The following is a 13,091-nucleotide window of genomic DNA, read 5'->3' as shown; positions in this document are numbered from 1 at the left end:
TAGATGACCCTTGTCTTATTTACAGATGTGATGATCCTGCAGAATATGCCAATTTTGGCTCTTATACTTACCTTTAAGCTTTGAGACAACACACAAGAATTGTGTCTACACTATGCCTATTAGCTTTCCCTCTGAAATGGCACAAGGAGGTAAATTGACTGTAGAATGCTTGCTCTGTAAAGGACAGGAAGCTACTACATGCAGCAGTAGACTGTAGTGCAAGTCATGTATTCATCAATTCTAGAGCACTCATACAACAGCTGTGAGCCACTGAGTGCAGGTGTTAGCCCAAATTTTCATTACTGTATAACTAGTTTACATACTTAATGCAAGCATCTGGAAGAAAGCCTTGTCTACCCACCTTTGGAAAGTTTTAAAGTTTGACATAATTCTTCCTTTAGAGGTAAGGGGTGCGGGGTGGTATTTTTTTTTTTCTCCCATATACATCCCAGTACAACCAAGTGCTGGAGTTCAGCGTTGAATTGAAATACAGTGCTTGCAAAGTTATGGGGTTTTTGTGTGGTTTCTTTGCCTTTTTTTTTTTCACCACCCAAATGAAAAATAGACATGACAACAAGGCAAAGTATTAAGATGATAAAAATTTTCAAGGCACATTCCAACAAAATAAACTTTTATTGAATGCAGTATTAGGCATTCTATTTTTAAGGGAACAGCATTTCCCCCCCAAATAGACTCCCTTTAACAATTTCTAAGAGCTGTATTTCAGTTACAGAAATATTCCTCATGTCAAGAAACACCAAACTTCAGCCTAAATTTTTCTTGAATTATGAAGTGCAACCAAGTCCTTCCAAATTATGATAGTTTTCAGTAGGCACTAGAATGTCAAACCTGGAAATCGTTTACAATTGCTGGGTACAACATTATATTAATTCAAATTTTATACTTACCCATCTAGAATGTTGTTCTTAAAGAATGATATAAAAAGTGGCATTTAGGAATAAAGAAATGCAGCTTAAAGAGCTGTTTATCACCATTTAAAAAAATCTTAATGGTAATCTGCATATTTAATACCATTTCCACAGTATGTCAGCTAGCAGAGGCTTAGTCCAATAATTTAAAACTTTAGATAGGAATGTCTTTTGGTTCTGAACACGTCATAAGTCATCATGTCCAGCAGGTGAAGGCCCACTTGTTTCACTCTCTACTTCCTCTCCTGTGAAATTAAGTATTATAATTAGTATACAAATATATTATAAATTATACCATATATTTTTTATATTAGGAATTTTTAAAAGAGAAACCCAAATCAACACATTTATAAGACTAGACAAGCAATAAAGCCATACAAAAGAGCTACTTGAACCACCTGCCTAGTCCAAGCTTATGTATTTTTTTTTTTACTAGATGCAAACAAAACATTTCAAATAAACTGATATGGTATTTTTAATGGAATATAAAACCAGCACAGCTATTTCTGTTCTAAGCTTCTGTTTTCAGCTATTCACAATGAACTTTCTGCATGAACTGTCAGAATAACTTCTGGTATTTGAAAACAAAATGGAACTATTACTCAGAATTATTTTCTATAGTTCAGATGTCAAAACAACCTTTAAAAAAGCAGAGCAATTTTATTTTACTGGTAAAAGCACTGGCTGTAAGAAAAAAAGCTAAGCCAATTGGTCAACCTTTCGTTTTGCTTTTACTCTCATAAAATGTCAGGCCATATTAAAAAAACAAAGTAACTGATACCCTGAGTATCTGCACAGGAAAAATACACAACTGATTTTAAAGGACTAATAGCAGTGAGTACTGAGAATATAAGGTGTGAATTGAATGGACTTGAGTAGCAATACAACCTAGACCTTTACAATTTATTAGCACAAGATTAAATGCCAATCTTGGTGGAGGTGGGAGGAGACAAAAGAAATAAGCTAAGAAGTCAAAAGAAAATAGAAGTATGAGATTGAGTGTCTCTCATCTGAGACTTCACTGAATTGAAACAGCTTGCATGTAATCAGATAAATCCCTAAGTCATTATAATTAACGATAAAAGAAAAAAGTGGGGAGGAAGAAGACCTCCTTTTTATGATAGCAGGAATTTGCTAGTTCACTTTATGTAATGAAGCGAGACACTTAGGTGATTTACAAACACTACTTTGAGTTATAGGAAAAAAATAAAAGAAAAACAAAAACAAAACAAACAAAAAAATCCCACAAAAACAACAAAAAAACCCCCAACAATGCAAGAACTGGATGTTTAAAAACCCCATTGTCTTTGAGCAATAAAACATGCATGCCAGAATGTGGCCTACATCACAAACTACTTGGCACAGACCACAGCTGTACAGGATGAGAAATTACACAGGAGAGTTCACAAGTGACTAGACCCTTAGACAGAAACACACCTCCAAGTTGTCAATATAGTATATTTGAAAACAGCCACTTGCCTGTTTTTACAGTTTGAACACATGTTCCATCCTTATCTTCAAACCCCTCTGAACATACACACTTGTAACTACCTGAAGTATTAACACAGTCTTGATTCTCTTTCACACAGACCTTTTCAGGAAGGTTACATTCATCTATATCTAGAAACAGGAAAAAGAGTTTACTGTTATAATTTTTTTAATAAAACTTACCTGTGCTCAGTCATATAAAGAAAATTCTATTCAAATATAAAATACACTGAGCAGCAGAATGCTGCTGCAACAGATTTAACTTCTGTTAAAATACTCTGTTAAGGTTTTTCATGATTTAGACATTTCAGATTTATTCAGATAGTACTAGGGTATGTTATGATTTGCAGGCTCCTATGTGGGGAAATGAATAAGCAACAGCACTCATCTTAATCTGCTGAAGACTTCTCATAGCCATTTTCTATTGATGTCATCAAGATACAACTAAAGGGAAGGGAGCCTGTTAATATAAATACTATATCATCATAGCAGCTACTTAAGATTGTATGTACCTTCTGCTCTTGCCCACAAAGAAACTCTAATTATACTCTTTTTACCAGTATTTCACGTTATAATTCGCTGGGAATTAGTATCATTTGAACTTGGATGTTAATTGATTAACAGAAAGACAAGAGAATCTACATTGCATCCCTGCTACAAAATGAACACAGATGCACACTTTTAATGAAGTGGTAGGTAACTGACAAGAGACTCACATATCTGTTTCCTGCACCCACTATAAAATACTCAATCCCTTTTGTAGGAGTGTTTCACCTTTTAGCTTTGTCATGCATATTAACTCAATAATATAAGGGAAGTTATAAACAAAGTCTTTGCTACTAATAATAGAACTGGGTTCATTTTGATAGGCTTGAAAACTGAAGTGGCTAAATGCAAAAGCACTTAACAGCTCCTCAGCGTGGCTAACCAAGAGTGAGCTATTAATAACCGGGGTTCTACCATGTACTCCTAAATCCACCAACCTGTACACTTTTCATCTTCCTTCATGTATCCAGATGCGCAGGTCTTACACTTGTCAGAACCTTCCCCTGTGCAACCTACACAGCTGGCATCACATGCTTAAGAAAGAATATTTTAAACAGAAAAATTCATATATCTGAGGTTTAAAGTACCACCCTTAAAGTCAGTCAGCTTGCCCACACAAGAAATCATAGAATCATAGAATGGTTTGGGGGTTGGATGGGACCTTAAAGATCACTTTGTTCCAACCCTCTTGCCATGGACATGGACAACTTCTGCTAGAACAGGTTGCTCAAAGCCCCATCCAGCCTGGCCTTGAACATTTCCAGGGATGGGGCATCCACAAATTCTCTGGGCAGCCTGTTCCAGTGCCTCACCACACTCAAGGTAAAGATTTATTCTTTAATCTAAATCTCCCCTCTTTCAGTCTAAAACCATTACCCTCACCCTATCACTACACTCCCTGATAAAGAGTCCTTCCCCATCTTTCCTGTAGGTCCCCTTTAAGTACTGGAAGACCACTATAAGGTCTTCACAGAGCCTTCTCTTCTCCAGGCTGAACAACCCCAATTCTCTCAGCCTGTTCTCTTAGGGGAGGTGCTCCAGCCCCTGATCATCTTTGTGGCCCACGCTCTGGATCTGCTCCAGCAGGTCCACGTCCTTCTTATTTTGGGGGTCCCAGAGTTGAACATGGTACTCCAGGTGGGGTCTCATGACAGCAGAGTAGAAATAACGAGAAATCTCTTGCTTTCCTCATAAAATAGGTCTAAAGCCTCATCCTCCTCATGCCCAGTCAGGACCAGACCACATTGTACTAAATGCCTGGTATCACAGCCTTTCTAGCATTAGATTAGTATTCTAGACAATAAAGTACAACAGCAGATTAAAAAGAAACCTTTGCATGAGAAAGATCCATCTGTGTTCAAACAATACTGGTGATCTTTGCAAGGAGAGCCAGCACACTCATCTAAATCTGAAAGATAAAAAGTGACAAGTTACCTAAAACAGTAGTCATTATTAAATAGGTAGACTAATACTTAAATGCTGTGCTTTGAGATCTTGTAAGAACTTGCCTACAGAAGCCATAAACTTAGACTGACTGCATTGAGAATCATTACAATGAGTTTAGGATCAGACATGCAACACCTTATACATAAAAGTAACATAGTAACTTATATACTATTTTGTTCATCTTAAGACTTAGACTAACAGATCAAAACTGATCCTAAGATGTTTTTGATGACAATAACAGACACATCAGAAATTCAAGAGATCAAATCTTCCAGAATACCTACGATCCTTGTCATTTTGAAATCAGTGTTTTGCATGCGTTTATGCTTTTTATGCAAATAGCATAACAAATAAGCAGAAATACCACTCTTCCGGAATACAGCTGACTTCTCTATTCCTGTATTATCAAGTTATGGAAATTCTTCAAGTATCAAAAAAAAGATTACACCAATGCACACATACACACTGCTTAGTTTTCTACACAAAGCAAATTGGAGAAAACCAAGTTACCCTTAGGACCACTCAAGCTGAAAACCAGTTCTATCTGGGAAGTTAAAACATGCTAATCTTGTGAATACAAGAAAAGGGCACAACAGGACTAGCAAATAAAAAATGTGGACAGAGAAAGGCTATTTCAGTCACCTTGTTGTGTATCTTATCTTGTTGCTGCCGACATCATTCCTACTGAATACTCAGTTAATTTATACTTGATCAGTTGCAATGACTATTTGAGAAAAACTAAACAAAACCAAACCAAACAGTTGTAGGGAAGACAATACTGGAGCGTCTTAAAAACCCAGTAGCTTTAATTCAAATCCTAGTTCTCATTAGCACTTTTGAAAAGAAGCGGTGTTCACATAACTTCTAAGATACTGTTTCCAGCCATTATGTAAAGGGTTTTTATCTGGTCAAATTCAACCAGTTAAACAGAATGTGTTACTCCTCCCACAGTGCAGTCCTGCACTGGGAATGTTTTTAGTATCTGGGTTTTTCCTTAAGTGTTCCATACATGTCTCCTCATAAACCACAAGAAATGCTAAGCCAGAAATATGTAAGAGATTAACGGAAGCTCTGAGCTTGTTGCCTACTGATATTCTTCTCCAATAACAGGAAAACTTAGTACGCATGGCTTTTAGTGAAATGTTTGGACTCTATTAGGGCAGAGAATTTACAAACATACCATAGTGTGAAGACAATTGTGCAATTACTATAAAATATGGAGATGAGAGCAATCTTTCAGTAGCTGGCAAAATAGTTTAAATCAAAAGCAGCGGACTGTTTAACATTCACATAAACATAAAAACCCCCATATCTTAAGTGGAATACTCCACTTGCTGCTATTTGTATTCCACTAAACTAAAAGATTCATAGTGAACAATTTTATAATGACATTATAATCACCAGGCAATCAGTAGGGAGGTAATAATGCTTTCCTGCAATGTGATACAATACGGACTACAAACTATAGAAATCTAAACTGACAGAGCACTTCCATTTAATACTATAAAAGTTGATGCGATGTCATCTAATCTCATTGGCAAGTATTGTTTCAAAAGCCATTTGAATTCTACCTAGCATTACTCACCCACACAAGCTGCTTCTTCATTTTTAATCCAGCCCTCTTTACAGTCTTGGCAGTCCTTGTTACTTGAACCAGTACAAGTTTTACAGGCAGCATGGCAGGCTGAGACAAGAGAAAACTACAACCTGAGCTTTGTTAAGAGATTCCAAAAAAAAAGATTGGGCACACAAATTCTCAAAGAAACCTTATTTAGGATTTACTGGAAGCTATAGTTTAGTAGTTTGACCCTCCCATTCAAAAGATTAAATCTTGACTTCATGGAGATACCATTTGCCAAACATGCAGCTCTATCCTAAAAAAAACCCAAACACCCAAAACAAAACCCCCCAAAACCCAGACGACTTTAAAACATTGTCATGAAAATATAAAATCCCAGTGACCAGAAGTGGCAGGTCCAATTTCCGAACTATTTGGAAAGAGGAGATTAAGAAGGCAAACTTTGCTCGGTTGCTCAGGGTTAGGACTCAGCATTCCCACATAACAAATCCTCAGACTACTTAATTTGCAACTAGCTATGGGAGCAATGTGTGAAGTGATACTTGTCTAAGGAACTTCACAAGGAAACATGCTAGAAATCCAGATGTATATGTATAATAAATATCTTACTTGCACATATAACAAGCAATATATATCATATGCATTTTATATATTGTAATATAAAAGAAATCATACAGAGGAATTACTACATATCCAGACAAAAAAACATAGTGTTGAAAAACAATCTTTTTAGACCCCATAGTCAGGATTTAGATGCTGCAGGATCTCATTAGAGATGTAAAAACAGATGAAAACCTGACTGACTGAAAAAGTTTATTCCTATGACCTGATTTTGTTTCAAAATTAAGCTTAGACATACTTAACTGGAATCTATGTAGTCTACCATAGAAATGAGCTGTTTCCATGCCCATTTACTCCAGTTAAGCTTATCTGAGGCATGAGGAAATCCTGGCTTTCAAAGTAGTCCACTATGCAGCAATTGCAGCTCAAGATTTTCATGCAGTACTTCGCAGAGAGGCAAAGGGTGACCCAAAGCTTGCTCTTCCCTCCCACCTCCCTCATGACATATATGAATTGTTTCTTAATTTAAAGCAGGAAAAAAAAAAAAAACCAAAAACAAACAATCAAGGTCAGTATGAAAGGATGACTTAGAAAATCCTTAGAATCCCACCAAACTGACTGACATCATTTATAGTTAAAGGCGAGTGACCAAACTGCAACTATTTTTTGTTTTTACATGTCAGTTTAAATTGTTTCAGTTTTTGTAAACAAAACTAAAAGAAGGAAGACAAAGATCTAAGCATGTGTCAAAGACTATGTTACCTGTACAAACAGAATGTGTCTCATTTCTCAAGGTACTGAAGTAACCATTAGAACAGTCCAAACAGAAATCTCCTGTGTACTCCTTGTTACAGCTACACGAGCCATCTCCATCTCGGGTACCATCACCATCACAGTGGCCATTTCCATGGCAAGGTCTTTCCGACCCACCATGACAAGCTAAAAAGGATGAAAAATACTTTGAAATCAGATAGCCAAGGAAATAACTTCCTATTCTCAGTCACAAGCACCTGAAGACCCTCCCTCTTCATAGACAGTAAAGTGTAAAAAAGTAGACACACTAAACCATGACATAACTTCCAAAACCTTTTTTCCCTTAACAGCAACCAAAAGGCTTACAACAAGGCATGCTCAATAATGTGTTCATGTATAAAAGCAATGCAAAACAATCTCCAGAAAAGTTCAGTTATGAATTAAATTTTGGGTAAAGACCACGCCTTAGACTCTTATCTATTATCCTAGCTTCCCAGCTAAAGTTGGTATCTTTCTGTACTCTGGATTTCTAAGAATGCTCCTACTGCAGCTAGAAAAACATACTAGCAATCATTTAGACCAAAACCGGGAATTGTGACTTCATTTTTAACAATAGAAGAGGCCAAAGCTGATCTCTAACAAGGTGCAAGGTTTTAAAGATTTATAAATTATACTAACTTCAGGGTCAAAAAAGGCTCAATTATCACTTTTGCAAAGACCTTGCTTTTATCCAATTGCCTCCCACCTACTTTTATTCAATTTTTTCCATTGCCTTTTTAACAAATTCTTAGTTGTGAATTTCTTCATTTAATCCCCAACAGTGTTTTGGACATTTTACTCTTGAAACTGGTCAAGGACTGTTGTCTACATAGCTTCTGAAAGGCCACCTAAACAACAGATTTGATGTCACAGAGAGCCTCTAAGCATGGGTCAGGTGTGGATATGAGCATCAGATCAGATGGACTCTGCACATGTAAGTACCCTTGAGAGCTTCATATGTTACTTCATGGCCAGAAGACTTTTCTTTACACAGGATGCCCACAAGGCAGCCACCCAACCTATGAGGCAGCAGGCAGCTACATACTACACAGCAGCTGCTGTCTCAAAGTATCATACTTCATGTATTTGTCCATATTATGAAAGACTAAAACAAACACACAAAAATAATTTATCTGCTACTGTATTTTTCAAAGGAAGAATTACCAAGGCAATCTGGTCCGTAAGTTCCAGCAGGACAGCAAACTTCTATTGTTTCTATGCAAAACCACTTAAACAAATCAGGATATTTCTTCTTTCTGTATATGAGAGACATTAAAAAGAATGAAGAGTCTTTAAAAGCCAGCTCGCACAACAGAACCTGCACAACACAGTAAAGAAATCTATTGCATGACAGATTAGAAACCTTTTTTTTTTTTTCTGTTCTGAAGATGATCTTATTTCAGGAACCCATTTCTAGAAGTCCTCTAACTTGACATGAAGTGTTTATCTAAGCTATTCAGAAAATAATCCAGGAAAGATATTAACATTTGCTCAAATTATTGCCAATCTGACTTCATGACAGGGTGCCTGTTCAAATTTCTCCTCTTTTTTAGCATGAATCAAGTATTATTTTAGAAAGATTTTTTAAAATACTAAGAAGTTATTTATGTGCTACTTTAGCATTACAATATATCACCAATTACCGATGAAAACCTAGGTATTATTTTGCAAGCAAGCATGAGGACTACTACAGTTCTGAACGACAATTCACACATCTCAATATGATGCTGATACTGAAATCTCAAAAACTTTAACAAAAGAAAGACTTCAAAATTCTGTAGTCTGGCAGAGGTCTTCAGCAGCTCTTGAGACATGTACAGCTTCTCTTTCTAAACTACTATGTCTGACCGTATTGACTTCACAGCTCAGGCCCTGAAAAGTAAATATACTGAGTATTGCATGTAATGTAACAACTAGTGAAAAAGATCTAAGGCATCCATGGACAAAGAAACTGTCTTTGGAAACCATCACAGAAAATTAATGACATTTTGATATCATAAGTTAAAAGACAGGAGCCAAAAGTTAATCAATTGTACTCAAATGTCTACCAAATACAGAAACTTTCAGATAAACAATGTATTTTATGAACAGTTTCGTTTACATTTTAGGAGGTCTACTTGGTCAGATTCTGTAGTTTAAGACTCATCTATTTCAAGTCCACAAATTTAAGACAACTTCAGAGAATGACCTAGTTTACTCTGGGTTGCATAGCTCACTGTTCCTTCAATTGGCATGTTAATGTATACACAACCCTGTACAGTTAGGTAAAAGGATACAGCAATAAAGCAAGTCAATAAGAGCAAAGTGGATTATCAGAAATCCTTATCCGGTGATGAAGTGGTAAAACAGTAGTTCACTCTATTGAATTCTAGCTGAATAGCAGTTTTGACAATCTAAAGAAGTAAAAAATACTTAGAATAAACATGATTTGGAATTAAAAAAGATCTTAAGATATTTCAATGCTACAATGCCATCCTTGCACTGACTACATTTTATAGTGATATACAAAAACCTCAGTTATAACAAATCACAGGCTAGCTCAGAAGGCAGGTAGAAAAGCCAGCTGCTAGACTACCAACCTCAAGATATCCAACTTCTAGATTTATTAGTATCAACTATTTTTTGATTGACAAAAGGACAAAATATTTCAGGAAAAAACAAAAGCAAACAAAAAGCCCACAAGAACCAGAGTCCCTCAGTTTTGTGACGAAGGAAAACAAAAAGGGCAATAAACCCCAAAGTTTTCCAATGTTAGCTTGCCCTCAAGACCCCAATGGTAACTGAGTAAACAGTATATCAGTAGCCAGACTGGATGTTTTGGTGCAACACTTCTGAAACTGAAAATGAAGAGGAATATGGTACAGTGGCACATTATATTAAGAATCATCCTGAACCCAGCTGTACTCAATGGCAACTCTTGAAGAACTGTGAAGAATTCCCCATATTCCTATCATTCAGGCGCAATATTTAACATCAGTAGTTCATCCTCTTATATACTTAACCACAAAAAGAAGTGCAGAAAAAAATATTTATACTTACAGTTTGAACCACCATTTCTCTATATGTTCTTCATGCTCTTCTACCATGTTGTTACATTCAAAGTTACTACTGTCACAGAGATTCTCTATGATCTCTACAAGACGAATTTCACTAGAATCAGAAAAGGAAAGTCATAAGTTAAAATAAAACATTTTGCTACTCAATATAAGACAGAGAAGCTAGACTTCAGCCTAGAATACCTTACCAGTTCACGGTGAGTTCTGAATTAGTTCCAAAACAAAGAAAATAAGAATAAAGAACTAATGAACATTATTTCAACTGAAAACATTAGAAGGATGACCACAAAAAATACATCAGCTTTCTTGTATTTATTATGTTTGCAGATTGTAGGCTTGATAGATTTTTAGCTTCCCAGCAACTTTTCAGTGTAGTATCTTTCTCTTATGTTCAACAATACATTTTAGGTATTGCTTACATCTGACACAAATCCACAAAGCTCACAGTAAATGAGGTTCAGAAATATCATCCTTACAACTCAGTTTTCCAACTAAGATTAAAAAATGAATTTGAAATTTGGAAGAAAGATACCAGATCTTTTTGCTCAGTAACCAAACATACATAAAAAGGAGTGCAGTAATTTGCACCTCTTATAGTTTTCTGTCTGGTACTGAAATAGTGACAAATCTAGGGGAGATACTGCTTTACTTCTAAAACAAGTATTGCTGTACTCCACACCTTTTATGACAATCAATTAGCTACTGACCACTATTTAACATCATTATTCTGGAACTTCAGTGGGTAAATAGAAAAAAAATTACTATTACCAATGACAGTATTAACCTTTGTTATTTTCAGAAACAAGCCAAATAATAGCATTAATAAGGGGTTTCAGTCTTTAATCTTTACAGTATAACCTGCTACATTTTAACCAATAAGATCTGAAGGCTTAGACACATGAAACTTCAGCTGCGACATTCAGTATTAAAGTGCCAGACAAACACTGGTACCAGGAAGTTAAATACAGTGGACACAAAACGTAACCGAATGGAAAGTACTGAGACAGCTTACCTGGACTCATATTTTGACAGCGTCTTTTCTTCCCAAGCAGTGTTTCCACCACCAAAGTTCTTTTTAGCTGTATCTGCTAATCCCTACAAAAAGTACCAAAGGAATGTGACTACATAACTTTTGTTTCTAACAGAAATTAAGAGTAATAGTAGCAAATACATATACAAAAACTGTGAAAAGTGCCATGTAGAAAGTTAAGTAAAGCTCTGAAGCTTCTAATTGAATTGCAAGTGAAAGAAACAGGTACTCATAACAAGAAAAGTGAGTAAGTACAGGTTAGAGCATAACATCACTCAACTCTCATAACACATAAACAACGCCATGTTAGAGCCTTTATGTCAAAAAACATAACAGTATGAAACTTTATATCCTCCTCTTAAGTTCTAAGGAACTTCATTAACCAGTTGATCAGGACCTCTGCTTCATTCAGTTTTGAAAGGACTTAGCCCTGTCTTCACCATGCCGTAATATAATCACACAACAGCACAGCTCATTGTGATCAGCACAACTTCTGCAAGTCACAGCCAATGCCTATCAAATCACCTCTGCAGTTAAAGCGATCTATCAAGCCTACAACGATGAATATTGGTACAAACAGTACTAAGTATCTGTCACAAGCCAAAGAAGCCCCTTGCTGCTTACGTTGAATTTACTGTTCTACAATGTAGGGCTGTTTCACGTGGCAACAGACACAGAATTTTAGGGAGTGAAGTCTTCAATCAGCAGCCCTCACGGAGCTGGGCATGCCACAGCCAGTCTTTTTGCACTAAAGCACCAAAGTAGCTTTGACAGCAATGCTCGGTGAGCTCTGCAACCTGCCGGCCTACGGACTACAACCGTTTCGGAAGCCGGGAGCGAACCGCTGCTGTGTTCCAGGGCCGGGAGCGCCCGCGGTCAGTGGCGGCACACCGGCGGACGCGCTCCCGCGGTCTGGCCCAGGGGCTCCCGGAGCTCCAAGGCGGAGTCGGGCAGCACCGGGGGCCGCAGACCCGCACCCCGCCGGGCGCAGCCGCCGACCTTCCGGCGGGCCCGCAGCTGCTCATCGTTCCAGGTGCTGACTCTCAGAGCGGCGGGCACGGAGCGGCCTGCGCCGCTGCCACCGCACCTCAGGCTGCCCAGCGGGACCCCGCGCCCGGGCCCCTCCCCACAGCTGGGCCTCCCGCTGCCGCCGGCCTCGCCGCGGTCCCGCCGCCCACCTGGTTGAACCTGTCAACGATGCCCCGACAGGTGGAACACGCGAGGCGCCGCCGCTCGCCGGCGCCCAGGGCAGGCGGCAGCATCAAGAGAACAGCGTAGAGCGCCACAAGCAGCGGCGCCCGGCCCGGGTGAGACGCGGCGCCGCGCCCCATGGCGCGGGAGCCCCGGGCAGGCAGAGCGCGGCCGCGCCACCGAGCCCGCAGCACCGGCCGCGCACAGCGCGCTCGCCCCGCCCCGGCCTCCGTAGCAACCGGCCCGCGAGCTCCATTCAGATTTTCCCGTCAGCCCCACGCACACTCAGCCGCAGGCGCTCGTTGGTGGAAGCAGGGAAGCGGAAGAACGTGGTCCAATCAACGCCCGCCACGCTCCGGGCCAATTGGAAGCCCCCGCGTGCTCAGAGAGCTGGGCAAGGGGCGTGGTGTAAGGCTGCCTGAGGAGCAGTGCCCATCGGCCTTGCGCGCCGCCGCCATCATGAGAACGGGCAG

General features: G+C 38.8%; 1 protein-coding gene across 1 annotated transcript; it reads right to left on the bottom strand.

The window, feature by feature from the left end:
- Window positions 1–290: 290 nt before the first annotated feature.
- Window positions 291–12,758, bottom strand: CRELD2 (cysteine rich with EGF like domains 2; the record flags this gene model as incomplete). The annotated part of the gene is made up of 10 exons (XM_080363443.1): window positions 291–1,174; window positions 2,409–2,549; window positions 3,401–3,496; window positions 4,294–4,371; window positions 5,995–6,093; window positions 7,312–7,488; window positions 8,506–8,597; window positions 10,381–10,491; window positions 11,410–11,492; window positions 12,606–12,758. 10 exons carry the CDS (start codon window positions 12,756–12,758, stop codon window positions 1,116–1,118), a joined length of 1,089 nt encoding a protein of 362 aa, XP_080219569.1. The 3' UTR covers window positions 291–1,115.
- Window positions 12,759–13,091: the final 333 nt, after the last annotated feature.

Source organism: Nesoenas mayeri, assembly GCF_963082525.1.
Source record: "Nesoenas mayeri genome assembly, chromosome: 1".
Lineage (NCBI taxonomy): Eukaryota > Metazoa > Chordata > Aves > Columbiformes > Columbidae > Nesoenas > Nesoenas mayeri.
The sequence above is the reverse complement of the archived record's forward strand: the minus strand, read 5'-3'. Positions and strand labels throughout refer to the sequence as shown.